Source organism: Drechmeria coniospora, chromosome 01 (assembly GCF_001625195.1).
Source record: "Drechmeria coniospora strain ARSEF 6962 chromosome 01, whole genome shotgun sequence".
NCBI lineage: Eukaryota > Fungi > Ascomycota > Sordariomycetes > Hypocreales > Ophiocordycipitaceae > Drechmeria > Drechmeria coniospora.
The window spans coordinates 3,905,112-3,926,753 of record NC_054389.1 but is presented as its reverse complement, the minus strand read 5'-3'; the positions used below and the strand labels follow the sequence as shown (position 1 = coordinate 3,926,753).

At 58.4% G+C, this 21,642-nt stretch overlaps 4 protein-coding genes across 4 annotated transcripts; 2 read left to right on the top strand and 2 right to left on the bottom strand.

The window, feature by feature from the left end:
• Nucleotides 1–1,527: 1,527 nt before the first annotated feature.
• DCS_00942 (uncharacterized protein) lies at nt 1,528–3,690 on the bottom strand (the record flags this gene model as incomplete). The annotated part of the gene is made up of 3 exons (XM_040798277.1): nt 1,528–2,005; nt 2,069–3,359; nt 3,504–3,690. The coding sequence occupies 3 exons, from the start codon at nt 3,688–3,690 to the stop codon at nt 1,528–1,530; spliced, it is 1,956 nt and encodes a 651-aa protein (XP_040659160.1).
• Nucleotides 3,691–9,703: 6,013 nt separating this feature from the next.
• On the top strand, nt 9,704–11,991 carry DCS_00941 (uncharacterized protein; the record flags this gene model as incomplete). The annotated part of the gene is made up of 2 exons (XM_040798276.1): nt 9,704–10,698; nt 10,779–11,991. The coding sequence occupies 2 exons, from the start codon at nt 9,704–9,706 to the stop codon at nt 11,989–11,991; spliced, it is 2,208 nt and encodes a 735-aa protein (XP_040659159.1).
• Nucleotides 11,992–16,563: 4,572 nt separating this feature from the next.
• Nucleotides 16,564–18,092, top strand: DCS_00940 (septin; the record flags this gene model as incomplete). The annotated part of the gene is made up of 2 exons (XM_040798275.1): nt 16,564–17,006; nt 17,060–18,092. 2 exons carry the CDS (start codon nt 16,564–16,566, stop codon nt 18,090–18,092), a joined length of 1,476 nt encoding a protein of 491 aa, XP_040659158.1.
• A 1,214-nt stretch (nt 18,093–19,306) lies between these two features.
• DCS_00939 (uncharacterized protein) lies at nt 19,307–21,543 on the bottom strand (the record flags this gene model as incomplete). Its single annotated transcript, XM_040798274.1, has 2 exons — nt 19,307–21,349; nt 21,529–21,543. The coding sequence occupies 2 exons, from the start codon at nt 21,541–21,543 to the stop codon at nt 19,307–19,309; spliced, it is 2,058 nt and encodes a 685-aa protein (XP_040659157.1).
• Nucleotides 21,544–21,642: the final 99 nt, after the last annotated feature.

Below are 21,642 nucleotides of genomic sequence, written 5' to 3'. Positions count from 1 at the left end.
CACGAGGCGCGAGGGACGAGGTGAGAGATGGAAGGAAAGCGACCAAGTGTCCGGTGGGGGTGACGTGTGCGTCGACAGGAGAGGCGAGAGTGATCAAGTCGGCCGTGGCAGGGGTGAGCCAGCGCCGCCAGGGTTCTCTCGCAGTGAATCCTCCTCGTCACGGCCGCCTGACCGGCCCGACCTGGCTTGGCCTGATCTGATCCGACCTGGTCTGAACCGACTCGTTCGCTTGCGTGCGTCGACGTCGTTTCCGGGACTGTCAGGAAGAGCAGTGAAAGATGGGCTCGCTCCCAGCGCCGCCCACCAAAGGCCAGCGCCGTTGAAGGTGCCGCGCGCATCAAGCAGCACCTCGGCACCTAGCACTGCCACATATACCGACACAGCAGGGACCTACCACTTCAAGGCGCTGTCGAAGTCGCTGTGGAAGCGGTGGTGGAACTCGATCCGTTGCGTCCGCGTTCCGGCTGGAGAAGCACCTACAGCTAACACTCCCTACCTATCTATGTCAGTACCTTGGTAGCAGATGGTTGTAGATGGCTGTAATAGGTGACTGTAGGTGGTTGTAGGTGGTTGTAGGTGACTGTAGGTGGCTGTAGGTGGCTGTAGGGGACATGGGATGCTGCTTGTGCACACAACACAAGGATTTGGCGCCTAGCATTCAAGGCAACGCAGCTCTGCATAGACGTACATTGTTCTCGATAGGCCGACGGACGGAAAAGGAAAGGAAATAATCCGAGCTGGCGTGCCCTTTCACGTGCTCCTGCCATGCCATGCCCCCGTGAGGTAGGCACCGCGTCACCAAGAGGCTCATGGTCAGAGGCGAGGCACAAGGACGCGAGCTTCATGATGCATTTTCCATTCCATTCATCCGCCGCATAGATTCTGCGCTATCCTGCCTATGTTTCCCAGCCATTTCCTGCATCGCTTTCCAGCGGCAACGACAGGCGCGGGCCGGCGCTCCCCTTATTACCAGTCCGGTCCGACCTCATCCGTCCGTCACAGAGCATCTCGCACGCACCGTCGGCGGGATATCCCGTATCCCCCGCAGGCGCCTTGTCGCCCAGCGAAATAAAAAAAAATACACGGTAGAAGGGTCCTTCTTCCGAGCTTGACGCAACGGGTTGCGTCATGGTATGTCGTATGTGACCTTGCAGGACCGGCCGAGAGACATGGTGCGGAGAGGCCAGTTCGTCAAGAACCGAGCACCGAGCCGCCCGGTCGACGGCATGCAAGAGAAATAGAGTACATGGTGATGAAATTGACCACAAGTAGGGTCGTTGAACCTCAAGGTCGAGTCCGTCCGACGCACTAAACAGAGCGTGCCGAGGCGAAGCAAGGAGATGGGTCCTGCGAGGTCGACCGTGCCGAAAAGGGTCACGGAAGAAAAATGTGGCGCTCGGGGCATTTCTGCGCCGTAGAATGCAACGGGCCATGGTGCGGCGAGACGAATCACGGCACGCCGAGGCAAAGGTGAAAGGGCAAGAAATGCCTGTTGGGTGTGGTGGTGTGTCGCGTCGCGTCGGCCTTTCACATGGGACCTGGCGGGTAGGCGCTTCCGGGAATCATGCCCGGCGCGGCCCTGTTGGCCGGTCTCTGGCGATTTCCGGGCAGCTGGAAGTCGGGATTGTCGAGGATCATGTCCTGACGCTGCTGCACAGGGTGGCGGGAGGTGCCGCCCGGCACCGGTCGCGGCATGGGTGGGTGGTTGGGGTTCCAGCGAGGATTGACGCCTCGCTGGGAGATGGATGTAAAGTTGGAGCGCTCCGAAGCGGTGGGGCTGCGCGTCCCGTCGCCGCGGTCGCGCATGTCGTCGTAGATGCGATCGGGGGGCGACGGCGACTGGTTGTTGGACTGCGTCGGCGCCGTGAAGCGAGGGTCGACGTCCTCGTAGTACTGTCCTGGCGCCCGCCTGGCCGGCGCCTCGGCCTTGGGCGGCATGGAGCCGGCCTGGGGAGTGCTCCGGCCCGAGTCCTGGTTCCAGGCGTTGCGGGGGGAAGGGTAGGCCCTGCGGCGGATTAGCCGGGTGCCGCCGACGAGAGGCAGGGTGCTGCCGTCGAGGGAGACTCACTCATCCGTGCTGTACTTGCTGCCGTACGTCATCATGGTGTCGTGACGCGTCGGCGCCCTCGGCTGCTGCAGGCCGACGATGCCCGGCACGTCGGCGTCGCCGGGGCCGTAGGGGACGTATCCGTTTCGAGCGCGGGCCGGGCCGGCGTCCATCTCGGCCATGGCACCGGCGCTGACTACTCCTCGGGCGGGTCCGCCGAGCGGAGGGGGGGACTCGGCCCTCGGAAGATTCTGGCTCGAGCCGTAGGCATCGTAGCCGCCGTGGCCGCGGTTGAGCGAGGCGTCAGACGGGTGGCCGTAGTCGTACGGCGCGGGCCCGTTGGCGTAGTTTGGCGGCGGCCCTCTGCCTCCCCTGCCGCCGTTGGCGTGCTGCGGCGGCGAGCCGTATCCTCGTCCTCCGTACGGGCCGCCGCGGCCGGGCGGGCCACCGTAGCCTCCGCGGTTCGGCGGCGGCGGCGGCCGACCATATCCGTCGGGGGCGCCTCCGCGGCCGTAGGCTCCGCCGCGGCCGGCGTAGGCGCCACCGGCGGCGAGGTCGCCTCTCCCGCGGTTGCGGTCGGCGGTGGCGGGCCTCTGGGCGGCGTAGGGGTCCGAGGGGCCATTCATGGGCATCCTGCGTCGACCATCCTCGGAGGCCGGCGTCGACCGACCGGCGACGGCGTAGGCGGCCATGTCGTTGTTGGCGTGCCCGTTGGCCATCTTCTCCGCCGGGTTTCGCTGGGTCAGGGGAATGCGCTCCTCGCTGACCTGGCCCGGCTTTCGATCGCTCTCAAAGGTCGCAAAGGTCGGCAGGCTGTCGGCGGCGCTCGAGCTGCCGCCGCTGATGACGGGCATCGTCGGCTGCGGCGTGGTGACAAACGTCGGCTTCGACTGCTCCTCGCGGTTGTAGTAGTTCTCGCCGCTCATCTCGGCATTCTCGGCGATGCGCTTCTGGCGCGACTTGCGGCCGACGACGGCCCGGCGCATGGCGAAGGAGACGACGATGCAGATGCCGACGACGATGCTCGCGGCGAGCACCAGGTACGAGCCCCAGGCGAGATGAGGCATGAACATGAGGACGTCGATGACAAAGGCCAGGAGGCAGAGGAGGAAGGTGACGATCATGAAGAGGAAGAGGACGAGGAGATACTTGGACGAGCGCGAGGGCGCGTGCAGGTGGGCGATGACGGCGAGGATGAACATGGCGAGCGTCATGGCCGTGGCGATTGGGTGGACGACGAGGATGGCCGAGAGGGAGTTGCGAACGCCCGTCGGCAGGGTAAAGGACTGCTTGTCGGCGTCGACCAGTTTTCCTGGAGCACGTCGTCGGTCAGTCGAGGGCAACAAGGCGCGGGGTCGAGGAGGGGAAGGGTCGAGGAGGGGAAGGGTCGAGGAGGAGGGGAAGGGTCGAGGAGGAGGGGAAGGGGTCGAGGAGGAGGGAAAGGGGTCGAGGGTACCGGTGTCATATCCGATGCCGATGGAACTGCACGTTCCGCCCTTGCAATAGCCAAAGACGCCAAACAGGACATCGTTGAACTTGCCGAGGGCGATGGACTGCGTGACGGGGACCGAGAGCACGGACAAGAGCAGCAGGATCAAGGCGGCCAGCAGCAGCACCGACAGGGGCGTCGCCGGTCGCAGCATGCCGAGCAAGGTGAGGCGGCGCTACGGCCTGCACACCGTCGGTGTTCTCGATGCGCGTTCAAACTCCTCTCGTCTCTCCGAGCCCGTTGTTTGGCGGAGGGCGGCTTCGGCTTCGAAGGAGAGGGAGAGGAGGAAGGGGTTCGTCGCGGCGACGGCGGCGGCGGCGTCAAAGGCTGGACGGCGATTCGCACACGGGCAGCCGGCGAGGCGTCGAGAAGAAAATGTCGCGGCCGTCGATCAATGAGTCGTCGAAAGCGGCAGCGACCGAGGAGGACGGGTCGTCGCGGGCGGGGGGAGGTGATGGGAATGGTAATCGTCGTCACGGCAGGCGGACGGCGGATGATGTGAGGGCGGAAACAAGAAACGAGCTGCGATCGACGAACGGTCCGCCCTCGGGTCTTGTTCCTGCGAGCGAGGGCAACGGTACCTCTTGGGGCCGCGGGCGTGTACGCAGCGCTGCACGTACCAGAGGTAGCGGCGGGAACGCACCCAGTCAGTGCCTCTCGTCGCCAGGACGGTCGGGTCGGTACCTGGGGGCTCGGCGTGCGGGCCTCGGCGGACGAGGTACCTCGCTGGCTGCTTTGTCTGAGACGGCGGCAGTGCAGCGACAACGGCATCGTCAAGGACAGGGGGCGCGGGCGAGAAGACGACAGAGGAAGAAGCTTGGTACTTAGTACTAGTACTGTACTGTAGGCGTCACGTTTTGGTACACGTAGGTCCCAACGAGCCACGCGGACCCAAGTACATATACCTAGGCGGCCGACGGGCGAGGGCGTGCGCCGCAGGTACCGAGTACCTACCCTCGTCGGTTCCCACCCGAGCGAGAACCCTGTCCGGTTCTAGCATCCAATTCTGGCGACGCTCCAGGTCTTCTAGGGGCCCAGCTCGTGGGGTGGAGCACCACACCAAGGAGGGAAGTTTGATGCCCGCTCGGGTACCGGGTACCTCTCGCGGCATGTACCTCCCCACCCCGTCGCAGGAAAACACCGCCACGCGGAGGTACCGGCTCGCGTATCCGAAAGTACAGTACATGGACTCGCAGGCCCCTAGGGGAGGAGGATGGCTTCGGCTCCCAATGGCATTGGCTGCCAGGCACAGGTTTCAATGCATTCTGGATCGGGGGCCAGCCAACCCCTGGCCCCGGCGGCTTGGACCCTGGCGTTTCCTATTCGCCCTCGCCTCCATTCTCTCACCTCGTGGCTCCTCGGGGCCCCCTCCTCCGTCCTCCTGAGCACTCACCTCGGGGCACCGGGGCGGAGGATGGCTGGATTTGACAGCCATGTTCCTCTAGTTTCGTCTCATCCATCCGATGGGAAGGCGACAGGGAGGCGACGTGGACGTCACCTTGGACCACGGCCGTCGACGCCGAGACTTGGCGTCTCCCTCACCTGGTACGGTAGATTTCTCGAACGTGCATGGCTCAGGCGGAGGAGGTTGTACAAGTTAGGATAACACCTAATACTTAGATGTAGTACTTGTGCCCCCGTACTCAGTACTCCGTACCTATATACTCCGTAGACCTAGAAGCAATTACTGTACATGAGAGGATATATTAGTACTGTATAGTAATTGGTCCAAGCACGGCATGTAGAGCAAGTACAGTAAATACAGTACTCCGCACCACGAGAGTACCTACATGCGGCTCGTATAGAGTATATAGGTCTAGTAGGCAGACTTGTACAAACGTTACACCGTACTTGCACTGCAGGAAAGTATTTTGCACGTAATGTAAATGTACAAGTACGCATGTACAGCAAGTGATTCCTTGCATGCAAGTATAGTTCAGTGCAGTAATTACTGCAAGTATCACTTACTGTACATGAGCGAAGAATGGCATACCGAAGTAGGTACTAACCTAGTAGGTACACCTAGTGCTATACCTACTACTGTAGTACCTGGTGCCTTGGTACTTGTCGTACTTGCTTGTACCAAGTGATATTCAAGTATTAAATACTAATACGGAGGGAGTACGGAGTACCTGCAAGTGTAAGCACATCCCTGTACACAAAGTCATGCACCACAACCACGACCCCTGATGTCCATATGGATAGGCGTGGATTCTCCCAGGTCAGAATGCCAAATCAATCGTTGTGCATGTGATTCATTCGGCTGCATGAGAACAGAATTATCCTCGCCAGAAGCAATTTATAGCCTTGCTCAGTGGCCCTGCGGAAGGCGGGTCAGGCAGGTGTATTCCACGCACGGAGTGCTCCGTACAATACGGAGTACCTGCATCTACAGTAGTTGCAAGTACAAGCACATGCACGCGCTATTACGTGCACGCCTACATGTACTGTACAAGTGCATGCAAGTGCAAGTAATTGATTACAGCACTTGCGCTGCTGCAGATAGTTGCTGCTCATGCATGCGGAAATGAGCTGCCAGAGACGGCAAGCTTGCCGTTTTACGGGTGCAATAATGCCACTGTGCAGAGAGACATGTGCACGTGCTACGACTCTGTCATGCTACCTAAGGCACCTTTGTGATGCAGTTGCATTGTAATTGCGGACACCAAAGCGCTGTTCTCCTGGCACAGCTGCGTGTGTACAAGTAAGTCTGTGTCTAGTAGGTACTTAGTTTTACTTGGGAGCGCTGTATTACATTCGCCCGTATGCGTGTACTTACTCCGTACCAGTGCGGTGCAAGACCCGTACCACGCCGTACCGGCAGGTGAGCGGGTTGAAGGAATGATGCTGCATCCTCGCCAGTCACACGTTCTCGTGCATCACTCGCATGTGCACAGAGTACGGAGTACCTGGTGCAACATCAAAGGTAGACGGAAGCACTTGCGTGGGACAACGGGAAGCCTTGGTGATATTGGTCAGCGCAGTACTTGCTCCGTACGCGGTGCCAGATGCATGTCTCATTATTGATGCCATGTTGTCAGGACAATAAGTGCGAGAAGCGAGCAGCACCACTCGTGGCAAGATCCATCTGCATCATGGAAGTCGACGGCAGCTGGGTACATGCGGAGTGTGCACCTACAGAACCGAACACAAGTACTCGGTATTCGTTTAATCTATTCTTCATTTGCGAATCGATTCGCTTCATCCGTCGGCGCACCGAGTACGTACATGTACGCATGTACGCATGTACGCATGTACGCACATGCAAGTATATTTATCATGCAAATAATGGGACGATGCGCGACGAGGAGCCAATCGTCCCCCCTGGATTCGTTTGTCGAGCAAAGGCCTTGGCTGCCTTGAAAATGGCACAGGCGGCCTTTTCCTTGTCCACTTGATATTCTAATTAGTTGTACGGAGTACCAGGTACGACCACTCACAAGCGCACTGCTCCTTACGGAGTACTTGCACTGCATGTTGCAGCAAACTGGACCACCAGAAATGGGCGTCACAGGCAGTGTGAGTGTGGACTTGGTAGGTGCGTATACTTTGTGTGTTGCGACAGAGCAATTACTAGTACTTACTGTACGGAGTACAGTACTAGGTATTAGGTGTACTCCGTACGGAGCACAAAGGTGGTACTGCATTAGTACTAATAGTTAATAGTACCAGGGAGATACTAACCTCGTACTAACCGTGCCACGCCCCACTTATTAGCGACTCGGATCCCTCGCACCAACTAAGTTGGTACTCACTACCACAACGCACACATCACCACAACGCATACATTTTAATTCAAATACCTTTAATTGCAAATATCTTTACAACTACAACAGCTATAGATACGAAAATTACCGAGAAGCGTATCCAAGAGGCTATTAATTATCTTACTAAGTTTCCCCACGAAAAAGTCACCCAAGTTACCCGAGAATTTAATATTTCCCGCTTCCGCCTACAAAGACGATTATCCAGCATTAGTCTAAGAATCGGTGCACAAGGCCACAATACTAAGCTATCTCGACCAGAAGAGAAGGCATTATATCAGTATATTAATAGGCTTAATGCTACTAATTTTACAGTACGACTAGAGTTCATTACAGATACTGCAAATTGCATTCTACAGGAGCGGGTATTATTATCTTTATTAACCCCAGCCCTAACTGTTGGAAAGAACTGGACTGCACGCTTTATTCAACGCCATCAATACATAAAGCAACGACAGAAGAAGCTTAATTCAAACCGCCAATTATCAGAGGATGTAGATAGGATCAGATCCTATTTCCAACAGCTACAAGATATAATTGAAACGGAAGGTATACCTCCTACCGATATCTAGAATATAGACGAAACAGGCTTCCGAATTAGGGTCGGCAAAGACCAATTTATTGTAACAAAGAGAAAGAGGGCATATCTCTTCAGTATACTAGAAAACAGGGAGTTAGCAATAGCTATTAAGGCTATCTCTACCGATGGATAGTATATACCTACTTTCCTTATACTAACTGGGTAGCTTTATATATTACAATAGTACCGCATACAAGAGCTTCATTCGGATACAGTTATTGCTTTATCAAGCAGCAGATATTCGAATAATCAACTTAGCCTCCAATAGATTAAGCACTTCGATCGTTATGCATTTGCAACTAGTAGCAAACGCCTACTAATATTAGACGGCCACGGATTGCATTACACTATTAAGTTTATTTCCTTCTGTAAAGAAAGGAACATTATTCTATTTGCAATACCACTACATCTTACGCATCTTCTGCAACCGCTTAATATAGCTGTTTTCCAGCCATTAAAGCACTATTACGCAAAGGCTCTTAACTTCGCGGTCCGAGAAGGCCTAGCTAATATTACGAAGCTGGATTTCCTCTCAATAATCCAAGAGGTTCGAAAACAAGCGTTTAAACGTACTACAATACTATTAGCATTCAAAAAGACCGGTATATATCCTCTAAATCCTCAATTAGTTATACAGGCAGTGCAATTACGGGCGCCAAAGACCCTATCCCCTAATCCCCCTAACTTCCCTAGTTCTTCCAACTTCTTAACCCCAATTACACTACGGCAGGTCCAGAAGGTTACTAACCGGATTGAGAATGCAATAAACGAAAATAAGGTTCTTAACGATAGCTTTAACTATAACCTTAATCGTCTTATCCGTAGATCCTTAGGTATAGCGGTAGAGGTTATATAACTAAAGAGGGACCTCTTACGGACGAAGAAAGCAGAAAGAGCTTAACAATTACGTCGGGCATCGAAGAATAAGGTCCTCAAAGCCGGCAGTATACTTACAGTTAAACAAGGGCGTTAAATAGCTGATTTAAAGGCATCTAACGATATCGTACAAGCGCGGCGTCTAATTGAGGCCGCGGATAGAAAAGCCCGCAACGCAGCAAAACGGGCATTTATTAAAGCTGAAAAAAGGGCCCGTAAATAGCGGTAGGAAGGAGTATTAGAATATCTCCAGATCTATAATGGAAAGGGTGGTCTTCGTAGTGTAAAGCGCGGTTAAATTCGAAGCTACTATTAATATATGCGTTGTGGTGATGTGTGCGTTGTAGTAGTAAGCACCAACTTAGTTAGTGCGAGGGATCCGAGTCGCTAATAAGTGGGGCGTGGCACGGTTAGTATACTTGCTGGTGCACCCACCACTGCTGCGATTTCATACCCTAGTAGGTACTAGTGGAGCTTGTAATGAACTGGCACGCAACGCACAGCGTACAAGCACTGCTCTGTGTTGTTGCATCTTCCGGTGAGACACCTGGCAAGGCGGCCGAACGTTAACCGACGAGTGGCATGTGCCGCCCCATTGCAGGCGTGCGGTGGATTCGATGATCGGTACCTACCGCGCCAGCACGGAATGCCGGGGAATCACTCGCCCCGCAGACTGCCGCGTACCAGCCATTACAGCACAAGCACACCTAAGTGCATGTACAGTACAAGTAACGGCACTAGTACAGACAGTACAATGCATGTACTTACTTGCAGGTACTTACTCCGTACAGTATCGATACTCGGTAAGTGCATGCGTACCTACTGTATTAGTACTAATTCACCTGCTTTGGGGTGCTCCGAAAGTACTTGGGAGTGCACCGTACAGTGAGCCTCCTTGCTTGTACCTGTACTTACGCCACACCTACGAGCGCTGCAAAGCACAAGTAATGGTACCTACCAAGCACTTGCGTACCTCGGATGCACCTTGGACCTTGCTTGGGAGCTGCCTGGTGCCGGACAACCTCCTTCCGAAAAGTGGCGAGACAGACGACACGCAGCGGCAGCACCGCAGCACTACAGGCCACGGTACACACACCAACGCCCTGCCCGTCCGACGGCGTCCAGTCCTCCCCATGACGCTCAGCACGAGCATGCTCCGACGCGGCGTGTCGGGCACCTCGAGGACCGCATTCCCCGCCGCCTTGGCTTCGCCGTCGCCATGGCTTCGCCGGAGCGTCCGAGGTGACGTCGTGCCGGCTCGCGTCGAGGCCCGGCTCCAGTCTTCGGGACGTTTCCAACCCCTGCGGCCGCCGTCCCCCGTCGAGCTGGGCGCCCCCCGGGCGGCGAAGCAGTACCGGCGAGGGAGGAGATGGGGCCGTCGGCTGCTCCTCGTCCTCGTCGTCGGCGGCGTCGTCCACCTCGTCGACCGCGAGGTCTACGCCTCGGGCTTCGGCCGCACCCTCCGAACCTTTGGCACGACGCTCCTCGTCGCCGTCGACTACAAGATCAACTTCCGGCCGGAGCCGCTCACGGCCGGCTCGGTGCCGGACCTGCACACGCGCAACGCCGAGCGGCTCTTCGAGCTGCTGCGTCTCAACGGCGGCCTCTACCTCAAGATCGGCCAGGCCATCGCCATGCAGAGCGCCGTGCTGCCCCCCGAGTTCCAGCGCATGTTCGGCCGCATGTTCGACGACGCGCCGCAGGACGACTGGAGGGACGTCGAGAGGGTGATACGGCAGGACTTTGGCCGGTCCGTCGAGGACGTCTTCGGCGTCAGCTTCACCGGCGCGCCGGGCATGGGCGTCATGGAGCGCCGGGCGAGGGCCAGCGCGAGCGTCGCCCAGGTGCACTGGGCCCGGCTCCCCGACGGCCGGGAGGTGGCGGTCAAGATACAGAAGAGGGAGATTGCGAAGCAGATTGCGTGGGATCTGTGGGCTTTCAAGTAAGTAGGCGGCCCGAACCCCCGACCCCCAACCGCTCCCCACGGTCACCCTGCGACAAACGGCTGACGAGACGCGGCAGGACCGTCGCCTGGATCTACTCCCGGTGGTTCGACCTGCCCTTCTACACCCTCGTGCCCTACATCGCCGAGCGGCTCGCGCTCGAGACGGACTTTGTCAACGAGGCCGAGAACTCGGAGAGGATGCGCTCGCTCGTCGAGGCCGAGCCGCGGCTCCGCGGACGCGTCTACGTTCCGACCGTCTACCCCGAGCTCAGCTCCAAGCGCGTGCTCACGACCGAGTGGGTCGAGGGCGTCAGGCTGTGGGACAAGCAGGCCATGACCTCCCGCTGGCTCGGCGGACGCGGTCGGGGATCGCCCGGCGCCCGCTGCCCGCTGCCGGCCGTCGACATGGACGCCGCCCGACGACGGGTCCGGACGCGTCCGCCGAGCGACGCCGTCAAGCCCGAGAGGCAGGAGTGGCGGGGCGTCGGCGGCCGCGGCGGCCTCGGCGTCTCGGCCAAGGACGTCATGACCACCATGATCGACCTCTTCTCGGCGCAAATCTTCCAGTGGGGCGTCGTCCACTGCGACCCGCACCCGGGCAACATCTTTGTCCGCCGGCTGCCCGGCGGCAGGCCCGAGCTCGTGCTCATCGACCACGGGCTCTACGTCTACATGTCGCCCGCGTTCCGGCACGAGTACGGCCGGTTCTGGAAGGCGCTCATGACCTTTGACAACGAGACCATCGTCGCCGTCACCGAGCGCTGGGGCATCCGGGGCGCCGACCTCTTCGCCAGCGCCACGCTGATGCGCCCGTACGAGGGCGGCGACTCGTCGACGAGGGCCGACTTCCTCAAGGGTCTCGAGGGCAAGACGGCCTCGGAGCGGCACTACGCCATGCAGCGACGCATGAAGCAGGGGATCCGGGACGTGCTGGCCGACGAGGAAAAGTGGCCCAAGGAGCTCATCTTCCTCGGCCGCAACATGCGCATCGTCCAGGGCAATAACCAGTACCTCGGCTCGCCCGTCAACCGCGTCAAGATGATGGGCGAGTGGGCGAGCCGCAGCCTGTTCGAGGACCCCACGCTGCCGAGGGCGCAGCGGCTGCGGAACGCGTGGCGGCACGCCCTCTTCACCTCGGTCATGGCCGCCACCGACGTCGCCTTTTACTTTTTCAAGCTGCGGCAGTGGCTCGGGCTCGGCGGCGGCATGGAGGACGAGATGGAGAAGCGCATGAAGGACGTGGCCCAGGACTACGGCATCGAGCTGCAGCACCAAGTGTTTGAAGGGTAGATGGAGGGCGAGGGAGCGACGGCCGCACGTCGACGCGGCGACGCCGAGGGCGGACGCGTCGTCACCGCTCGATGGATGGGGAGAAAAAGAAGAAAAAAGTACGATTCGCAGCACGCCAGGAAGCAACGTCGCCGCGGGGAGCAGCATGGCGCCTTGGAACGGACAGGAGAGGCCATGGGGGCGCACATCGTGGCCGCGGCGTCTGCTGCCTTTATGCCGCATGCAGCCGCGCCGAAGGTGGCCGGGGTGTGCACGCCCGTAGGAGGCCGGTCTTGCTGCCGAGCGAGCGAGCGGAGAGACGACGAATGCGAGCACGGCTGTCGCCCTCGAGAATGCGAGCGAGTCGAGGAACGGCGCATCGGCGGTCCAGGCGGCCACGGACGGCATCGGTCCGTCGCCGCTCACCCCTTTGTGCAGCACGCAGGGACAAGGCCAAGGCAAGGAAGAAGCAGGTCGGCACATGAGGGCGCAAAGGGGTGCCGATGCCTCGGGGCCTGCATTCCGCATGGCCATTCCTGTTCTTTACCTGCCAGCAACGTGCCCCTACATCTGCATGAATGCGAGCAGTATCCATACTTGCATGTGCGTGTACTTGAGCACGTCATGGACATGTGTACTGGCGGGTGCGATTACCATGCGTTGGTGTGTTGCTGCTGGTATCTGGCATATGTGTACGGAGTACGGAGTACGGAGTAATACGGAAGCAAGTCGTTACATGTAATGCACCTACTCCGTACGGAGTACTCGGTACATATGCTCCGGGAGGTGGCACGGGATACGGAGAACGGAGAATGGCGCAAGTGCTCCGTTAGTACAATACTGTACGTGCTGTACGTGTAAAGTGCCTCAATCACGTATACAAGTAGTCCGGACAGTACTTACTAGGTACAACAGATACGTACAACTACTTGCAAGATAAGTACTGTAGGTTTTTACAACTCCAACACAAATAGGTGTGCTGGCAGTTGTAAGTACAAGTGCGACACTTGCCGTACAATTACGTTGCAAGTACTACATGTAGGTACATGGAAGTAAGTACTTAAGTAGTTGTAGCGATGGCAAGTACTTACAGCACAACCAAGTGCCAGCACCGGCATAGATACTTGTCCTTGATTACTTGCATACCTTGGTAGTACTTACTTATACTCCGTACAGCACAAGCCAACATATATATGAGTACTAACTTGTACCTGCACATCTACAAGTCCTGCAGGTACCGTATTGTTCTCCGTCCATCGGCAACCATGTGGCTTGCAAGGTGGTTCCCGAGACAGACCCACTACCGGGTGGGAGTCTTGTCTCAGATTCGAGCACAAGCCAGCACGGGTGGTGCTGGAAGGAAGCGCATGGCAGCAGAATCGACGAGCAGAGCATCCGTCGTGGCTCGAGGTGGAATGACGATGAATTCAAGTAGGATAGAGGAGCCGTACGCAACGCCAAGTTGGCCGACCGCTTATTGTTCCGGCACCAAAAGCATCGCCGACGCCTTTCTTGGATTCGCACTGGCCGTTGACAAGGCGGTATTTCATCAATGCAGACCGAAGACGCTTACTGTATTTGTACGCCAACACAGGCACGCGGAGTAATACGGGGGTGGCTGATTTTGGAGCGGCGGGGTCGAATACTGTAGGTTCGTCTTACTACTAGGTTAGTACCTACCTAGGCACCTATTACTGTAGTAGTATTGTATTATAGTGCTCCTCCGTACGCAGTAATACCTGGTATTTTATTGTTGTACGTCTTTATTCGTTGCGTTCCAGTACTCAAGTATTAATACACCTGCGCCTGCATGTCCATGCACAGTGCTCGAGTACCTACGATCACGTACTTGCGTACTGTACTTCCGTACTCGGCAATGCACAAGTACTTTCAAGGCAACACTCGTCGTTGTACCCTGTTCGTACATTGCACTCCGTACACACTTGGACACCAGTAGCACCACCAGTAACACCAAGGGCAAGTGTACCAGTACATGTACGTACTGTCTGTCCTTGTGCGTACTACCCTTCTCACTTGAATACCCCCTCATCCCCGGGTGAAGCATCGAGTAATCACACCTACAGTAGCGGTGCAAGCTCCGCCGCCGCCACGAGGTATTCGTAGCACGTTGTACGACTGGCCGATTTGGCCATTTTTCGTACCTACCGCACTCTTGTTCGAGTGCCAGATCCCGTTTGGAGCTGCGTGCGTGTACACGTCTGGACAAGTATGTCGCTGTCGGCCCACCCCTGCTACATGTACTTATGTACATGCACAGCGCTCGTACGTCGGGAGGCTTCTAGCGGCACGAACCACCAGCGCTGGCGCGCAACTGGCACTCGGCACCAGCACTTCATGGCAGACGTCAGCGTCCGCTTTCCCGCTGGGAGGCATTTGCCGCTCGTCCTCGTCGCCGACTTACTCGTGCATCGACGCAACCAACGGTCGTGCATCCAGTCGCAGGCACTGCTGAACTCTACGAGTCTACGAGGTTCGTCGCCTGCCCGCATGAGCTGCACGCCGGACAAACGATTCATGCCTGCTCCGGGCTTGAATGGCCAGCCGCGAGCGAAATTGCACCGGCCCTCGACCAGGCGAGAGCAGCACCTGAGCGAATGCCCGCCCCGCCGTTCCTGCTAATGCGAGGCATTCGGCGCACATGATGACGCAAGCCAACCACGGCACCGAGCGTTCTTTCCGAGCATACTGGTAGCTGCGCGGCATGTGCTGCATGCGCCGCCGGATGTACTGCATGTACTGCATGTACGCGCGAGGTACGAGCAGGTACTCGACCAGCCCGTGAGGACCGTCCATGTCGACGTGTACTCGGCATGTACGGCGCCGGTACAGGTACGCCGAGCCACGGAAACCTGCGGCGCCTGTGCCTTCTCCTGCTTGCTCTGTGCGGGCAACCGATGCTCGCTTGCTCTGTCCGTCTCCCGCGGCCACTTCGCCACCCTCGCTTCGCCTTCCCTCTCCTCGCCCCCATTGGCCCGAGCCGCTCACCGCCGACGCATCCTCCAATTTCCTCCGTCCGCGCTGCTTGTCGGACCTTGTGCTAGTGCATTGCATATGCTTACATAGGCAAGCATCAGCATCTCTCCTCGTCGCGCGCGCCCTTGCCCATCGACCTCGTGTCGTTCCCAGCTCGCCCGCGTCCACGTCAACGTTCTTCACCGAGCCGGCACGGCACCCCCCTCGCGAAGCTGCGTTTCCATGTGAAGAATGTCTGCCTGCACCCAACGCTCCGCCGGCGCTCCCAAGCCAAGCCTGCCTGGACAAGTCATCGACCTTTCTTTTCCCTGCCCTCGGTTCGTGCGCGACGATTTATTTGTCCGTCTCGAGTCTGACAGTCATCGTCGACGAATGGACACGTCCTCGCCGCCGCCCCCAAGTTCCAACCGAGCCGTCTAACCCATCATGGCCGGCCTCGAGTGCGTGCATCGCAGGCGTGCCGGTGCGGTGCTTGTTCGTGCCATGCCTGTGCCGTCGGCAGACGTCAGCTGTCTGTCATCCGCACTCATTTTTTTTTTCCTTTTTTTTACCGCTGCGTCGGTCGCCCGCTTGGGATGGCCTCCCATGGCCCGGCACTTGTTAGCGTCCAGGCCGACCCCACGAGGGCCCCATCCTCTTCTCCACAGACAGCCTCGAGTCTACCCCGTGCCTGGGAGGGGGGGTTCGGTCGCCTTCATCCGCAAGGCCATGCGGCCCCTGCCCAGCCCTCTGCCATCCGCAATGCATCGAGGGCGCATGACGAGGCGGTCCCAGGCCATGTTGGCTGCGGGTCGCGAACCTGGACCGGCGACAAACTCTCTGTTGCCGGTGGAGCTTCATCTGCGTCGGCATGAATGGTCATTTGCGTTCGCTGCCTCCAGGGAAGACTGCCGACACCCGCAGCCCCAAACCTGCTTGTCACTGCCCGCCGGGAAGACGAGCAAAGGGTACAAAGGTGCAGAGTAAATAACGGAAACTGGTCCTTGCAACGACCGCTAGTGATGGTAGATAAAGTAGTATCCTTTGGCGCCTGTCGAAACCGTTCGCTGCCCTCGACCGGCACCATTGACACCGACCCCCCCCCTTGTCGACCGACCTTGCTGCCTTGTTCACGCCGGGCTGAGCTGATAAAGATTGATTGACCACCCGTCTATCCATGGCCATCCGCTCGAATCCGTCTCGTCATTACGCTCCTTGATGCCGCTTGCCTGCTTATCCCCCCCCCCCCCCCCCCCGTCTTTCCTTCCCGACTCGCTTGTGTTCCCTCGCACAAAAACAGCCCCCTCCCCCTCCGTGGTATCACGCTCCTCGCCCTCCGCGGCATCACACGCTCGTTCCTCCCACCTTGAACGCTCACTGAACAGGCGTACGTGTACGCCGACGGCCCAGGCATCCCAGGTAAAACGTTCACCTGCGCCGGCCGACGCAATAGTTTCAGCATCTCGCACACCCACCCTGCCGCCGCTGACGCCTCCCACGCCGGATCGTCCGCCAGCGACGCCACGGCACATTCCAGCGCCGCACCTCGGACGAGCCCCCCCATCGCTACGGATACTTATTCCCCTCCATTCCTCGCCGACCCCACGTCCGGCTTCCGCCATGACGAGCACGCCGTCTCGCCGACCCAGTCTCGGAATGTTGCTTCGTCGGTCCAAAAGCGGCGAGCTCGGCAAGAAGGCTCAGGCCCAGAAGGAAGCCGAGCTCGAGCGGGAGCGCAAAAAGGCCGCCGTGCCCAAGCTGCCAGAGTTCAGCAGCTCCGACCACGTCTCCAAGACGGCCGCCGTGCCCGACGTCCAATCTCCCGAACCTGCCTATAGCCTGTCTCCCAGTCCCATCAAGGGCTTCGCCAACCGCCCCTCGGCCGATGCCCCTCGCAACTATGCCCGGCCCGGCCTTCCGCCGCCGCCTCCCATCCCCTTCGATCCCTACGCGCGGACGGCCAGCATGACGCACCGAGGCCGCGAGAGCTACGCGAGCACCGCCATGGCCGCCCCCAACAGTCCTCGGAGGGTTCGCAGGCGAAAGGACCCGACTCCCTTCAAGTAAGTCGTCGCTCGTCCGAGCCGTCGCTCCCTTGCTGACCCGTCGCCTGCAGCGTCCTCGTCGTCGGAACCCACGGCGTGGGCAAGACGTGCTTCATCGAGTTCCTCAAGAAGGCGCTCGCCCTGCCGGCCCACAAGCGTCCCATGAGGAGGTCCGCCGAGGAGCAGCTCCTCGTGCCCGCCCCCGCCAGCGGCCACTTCGTCCCCCACTACGTCGAGACGGAGATGGACGGCGAGCGCGTCGGCCTGACCGTGTGGGACTCCAACGGGCTCGAGACGAACCTCGTCGACCTGCAGCTGCGAGAGACGATCAACTTCATCGAGAGCAAGTTCGAAGACACCTTTGCCGAGGAGATGAAGGTTGTTCGTTCGCCCAACGTCCAGGACACCCACATCCATGCCGTCTTCCTCCTTCTCGATCCCTTCCATCTCGACCGCAACATCGTCTCGGCCCGAAAGGCCCTCGGCGAGACCAACGGCGAGTACCTCGGCCCCGGTCGTCGTCTCGTCGGCGCCCTGAACGAGGACCTCGATCTCCAGACCCTCCGAGCCCTCCACGGCAAGACGACCGTCGTCCCCGTCATCGCCAAGGCCGACACCGTGACGACCAAGCACATGGACGTGCTCAAAAGGTCCGTCTGGGACAGCATCAAGAAGGCCGGCCTCGACCCGCTCGAGCCGCTCGGCCTAGACGAGACCGCCGACGGCAGCTTTGGTCGCATCGACGAGGAGGACTACGACTCGGCCGTCGAGGATAGCGACGAGGACGCGGCTTCGCAGTCGACGTACACGGACAAGAACCGCTTATCCCGCGTGTCCGTCTACAGGAACCAGGAAACGGCCGCGAAACCCTTCCTTCCGCTGTCCATCATCAGCCCCGACCTGTACGAACCTGGCGTCACCGGCCGCCAGTTCTCCTGGGGCTTTGCCGACCCCTACAACGAGGAGCACTGCGATTTCCAGACCCTCAAGGACGCCGTCTTCAGCGACTGGCGCGTCGAGCTGCGCGAGGCAAGCCGGGAGCAATGGTACGAGGCTTGGAGGTCCAGCAGGCTGAAAGTGAGAGGCGAGCCCAGCAGCAAATGATGACGACGCTCTGCATGAAAATGAAGGAACCCACCGGACCCTGGCTTTGTTCTTCTTTTCTCTTTCTCATCTGTTCCGCCCTCGCGCACTTGCTGCCTCGTGCGGCCGGATGCCCAAGATTCGGCCTTGCCTGAATCATCGCTCGGCGATTACCTCGGATGCCTTGGGGCGCTGCCTGTCGACGCGGCGCCCTCCCCTTTATCGTTTTGTACCCTTGAACCGCAAAATACCCAGTTTGTCCCTCGTCGGGAATCGGCGGTCCTTGGCCTGCCCGGCCGGCGCGAGTGTTGTCTCCTTGGCTTCCGGCCACCAATGTCACGCATTTTGGACATGTGGAACCTCTCTGATTCAGATTCAGTCCTTCTTCTTTCTCCCGCTTCTTCCAGATGTGCCCTTGGCACGCACAGCTTGTCACCAGTCCAAAGCGCTTGGCGGCCGACACTAGCAGCCACCCCTGCCGGCATTTGCGTTGCAGCCCATAATTTCTTTCTTTTCGTTCCCCTTCCCGTTACTGCTCTACTATAATATGCACCTACTGTATGTAGATAGGCAGTACGGAGTAAGTAGTTAGGCAGTTTCGAATCTGCATCTGCCTTGTTTCTTTTTTGTCTTGGAAAACATCGGAGCGTACGGCGCACGGCGGGACGACCGAACTGACTTGCTTGGACCTGAGACGCTTTCGTCGCTGGTATTCGACGGCATCGACGCCGTCTACTTTTGCTTACCGTGGTGTGCCTGAGCCCTTCAGGAGGTCGTAGACGTGTTGGATGTGCATTTTTGATGGGAGCAGGCGTATGTGTTCTGTAATGTGGGCGGTCTAATATACAATTTCCCCCTCCTGCCTGGGGCCTGTCTCATCCTGCCTACATTCGATATGCCTGCCAATCTTCCCCTCCGCAGCGAAACATGTCAACGCCTGAGAGCAAGGCACGCACTCGTCGCCCGGCCGGCACGTTTCGAGTGTCAAGCGAGAGAGCCAAGTCCGGCAAGCTGAGACAGTAGTGATTGATATATGTATCCATCCATTCATATATTAGATCAGTCTGCGAGTCACCTTCCCCCCCCCCCCCCCCGGCCAACAACAAAGGAAAAGTATTCAGGAGAAATATGCAGGAGGCCAATGACAAAGGTATGCGACAGCGAGTGCCATGATTCCCTTTCCATGCACATCCTTACGACACCTTGGTTTTACTTTCGGCGACATTTGAACTGTTTCATATCACGAGACGGGTGTTGACAGGCTCGCCGTCGACCATGTCGTTTTCCCGCCGGTACGGGTTCTTGCCCGCCGCCTCCACCCTGGCCACCTCCTTGCCGCTCAAGGCAACGAGGTCAAAGCTTGGCGGGAGGGGAGCGTCGGCGAGCAGAAAGTCGACCTTGAGGTTGCGGGCCTTGTCGCGGTACGCCTGCTGGTTTCGGGCGTGCTCGAACCGGCTGTTATGCCGATTCTCGATTATGGACCAGCAGGCCTTTGTCTCGGCAATGAGCCGCACGAGGAGATGGGCGTCAATGTTGGACCAGGGACGTCTTGTCTTAAAGGCCGCGCGAGCCATCGCACGGGCCTGCTTCGAAGCGCCATGGGCGTAGCGGTTGATGGATTTGTAGTCGAGCACGTCGTTGTCGTCGCCAGGCTCGGACTGATATGTGGACGGCGGCAGTACCGACCGTTCTTGCGGTGCTCGCGCTCGCTTGTTGAGCAATGTAGTGTGTGTAGGAAACCTCGCTTTGTTCGTGGGACGAGTATCACTTTCGAAAAGCTCGCTTTCGTCGTCGTCGTCGACATCATCACCATCATCACCATACACAGCCTCCAAAGGCCGTTTCGCCGTTGCCCTTGGGCTCGCAGTAGGAGGTGGCGTCTGGGTCAGGAGCAGCTCTCGGCTGGTAGGGTCCCTGATGGTTCGTGGAGCATGCATTGGCGCCCTTCCAGCCAGTGCCCCTCGTGATGGCCGTTGCCGAGTAGAAGACGGTGAGGCACCAGGCTCCCACGGCTTTTCGAGAAAAAGCACAGATTCTGGACCGTGAAAAAGGCTCGGTCTGGAGACAGTTAGCAAAAGTTGCTGCTGTTGATCGATCTGGGCCAGTTCGGCAACATACCCGGCATGAACATCTTTCACAATGTCCGACAACGGCGGGACTTCGGATGGCGTCGAACGGCGTTGCGACACGTCGTCACCGGAATCCTGCAAGCTGGTGTATTCCGACACGATCCATCTCTTGAATTCATCAAGGAGCTCCTGCAGCGGAAATCTTTTTCTGAGCTTGGCGAGGGCCGCGTCTGGGTCTCCTCTCATGAGGTGAAAGAGGTCCAAAATGCGCAGTCCGATCTTGTCGGTGATGTCAGAGTCCATCTCATCTCCGAGGCTTTTGAAGGGACCGTTGGCCATCATGGCAGCGTAGTCGGCATTTTCTTCGGCAACGTTGTCGCAAAAAATGGACGAAAGGAGCACCTTGGGGCTTGCGCTGGCGTCATGGGCAAAATGCTGGATGCAATACTGCGTGCGAATCTCCAACGTCAGTTTTGAATAGCGGCTGTCCTCGGTGGGATCGGTAAAGACCCATGGGAAGGCGGCATCGAGACCTTCGAAAATGGTGAGCAGAATTGGGTCATTCTCCTCCGGAACACCCTGTATGCAGTCGAGAATGATGGCGAGATTCGCTCTTGCGATGATGTTAGCGCCACGCGTCACCGTCGGGTGCCTTTCCAGCCATGAGATGTCGAGAAACGGCCACGACGGATCAAAGCGGTTGTAGCGCTCGCAAAGCGATGAGAATACCTCCTTTTTCATGAGGAGCACGTGGCGGAAGACGCTGTTCTCGGGAGCGCCGTTGGTCAAGCGGAGCATGAACTCGTTCGAGGCGCGGGAAAGGTCGGCGAGAAGCTGTATCATGAGCTGCTCCTTCTCCGCATCCTCCAAGGTCCCTTCTTCCAGCTCGGAGGAGGTTACGTGGCTAGGCTGTGGAGGCGGCGAGCTCAAGTTCGAGTTCAAGTGAGTCGCCCCGTCATCCTCCTCCTCGCTCTCGTTGGCCAGCCTGGTGATGTCACTCGCGATGCTCTTTGCCCCGGAGACCTCTGCACCGCGACGAGCGGGGAAATTCTTGGCGGTCAAAGCGGATGGCCATGGGTTGACGGATGAAGTTGGATTCGGATTCGGATTCACGGGCAGCGTTTCCAACGTACTGCTGTTGCCGTTGCTGCTGCCGTTGCTTTGGCTGGGTCGAGTCCGTCCGCCGAAATGATGGCGCAGCTCCATGACCTGTGGATACGGCGCGGCGCTGCCTTTTCAGCGCCGGCGAAAAGCAAGCAGGGGGGCAAGGGCGACTCGAGGAGGAAGAGGTTGGAGAGATCTGTAGGGAGCAGACAAGGTGTTTCCTCTGCTCTGTTGATTGTTGTTTTTGTTGGGCTTGCTTGGTCACGACACGTACCAGTGCATACATTGTAGGCGTGCATGTACAAGTAGGTACAACGAGGTGGGGTGTAAACTTTGGTTGGCTGAAGATCTACAGGGTTAGGGTTACATTAGTTGCAAGTCCTCGTTAGTGTGCAGGT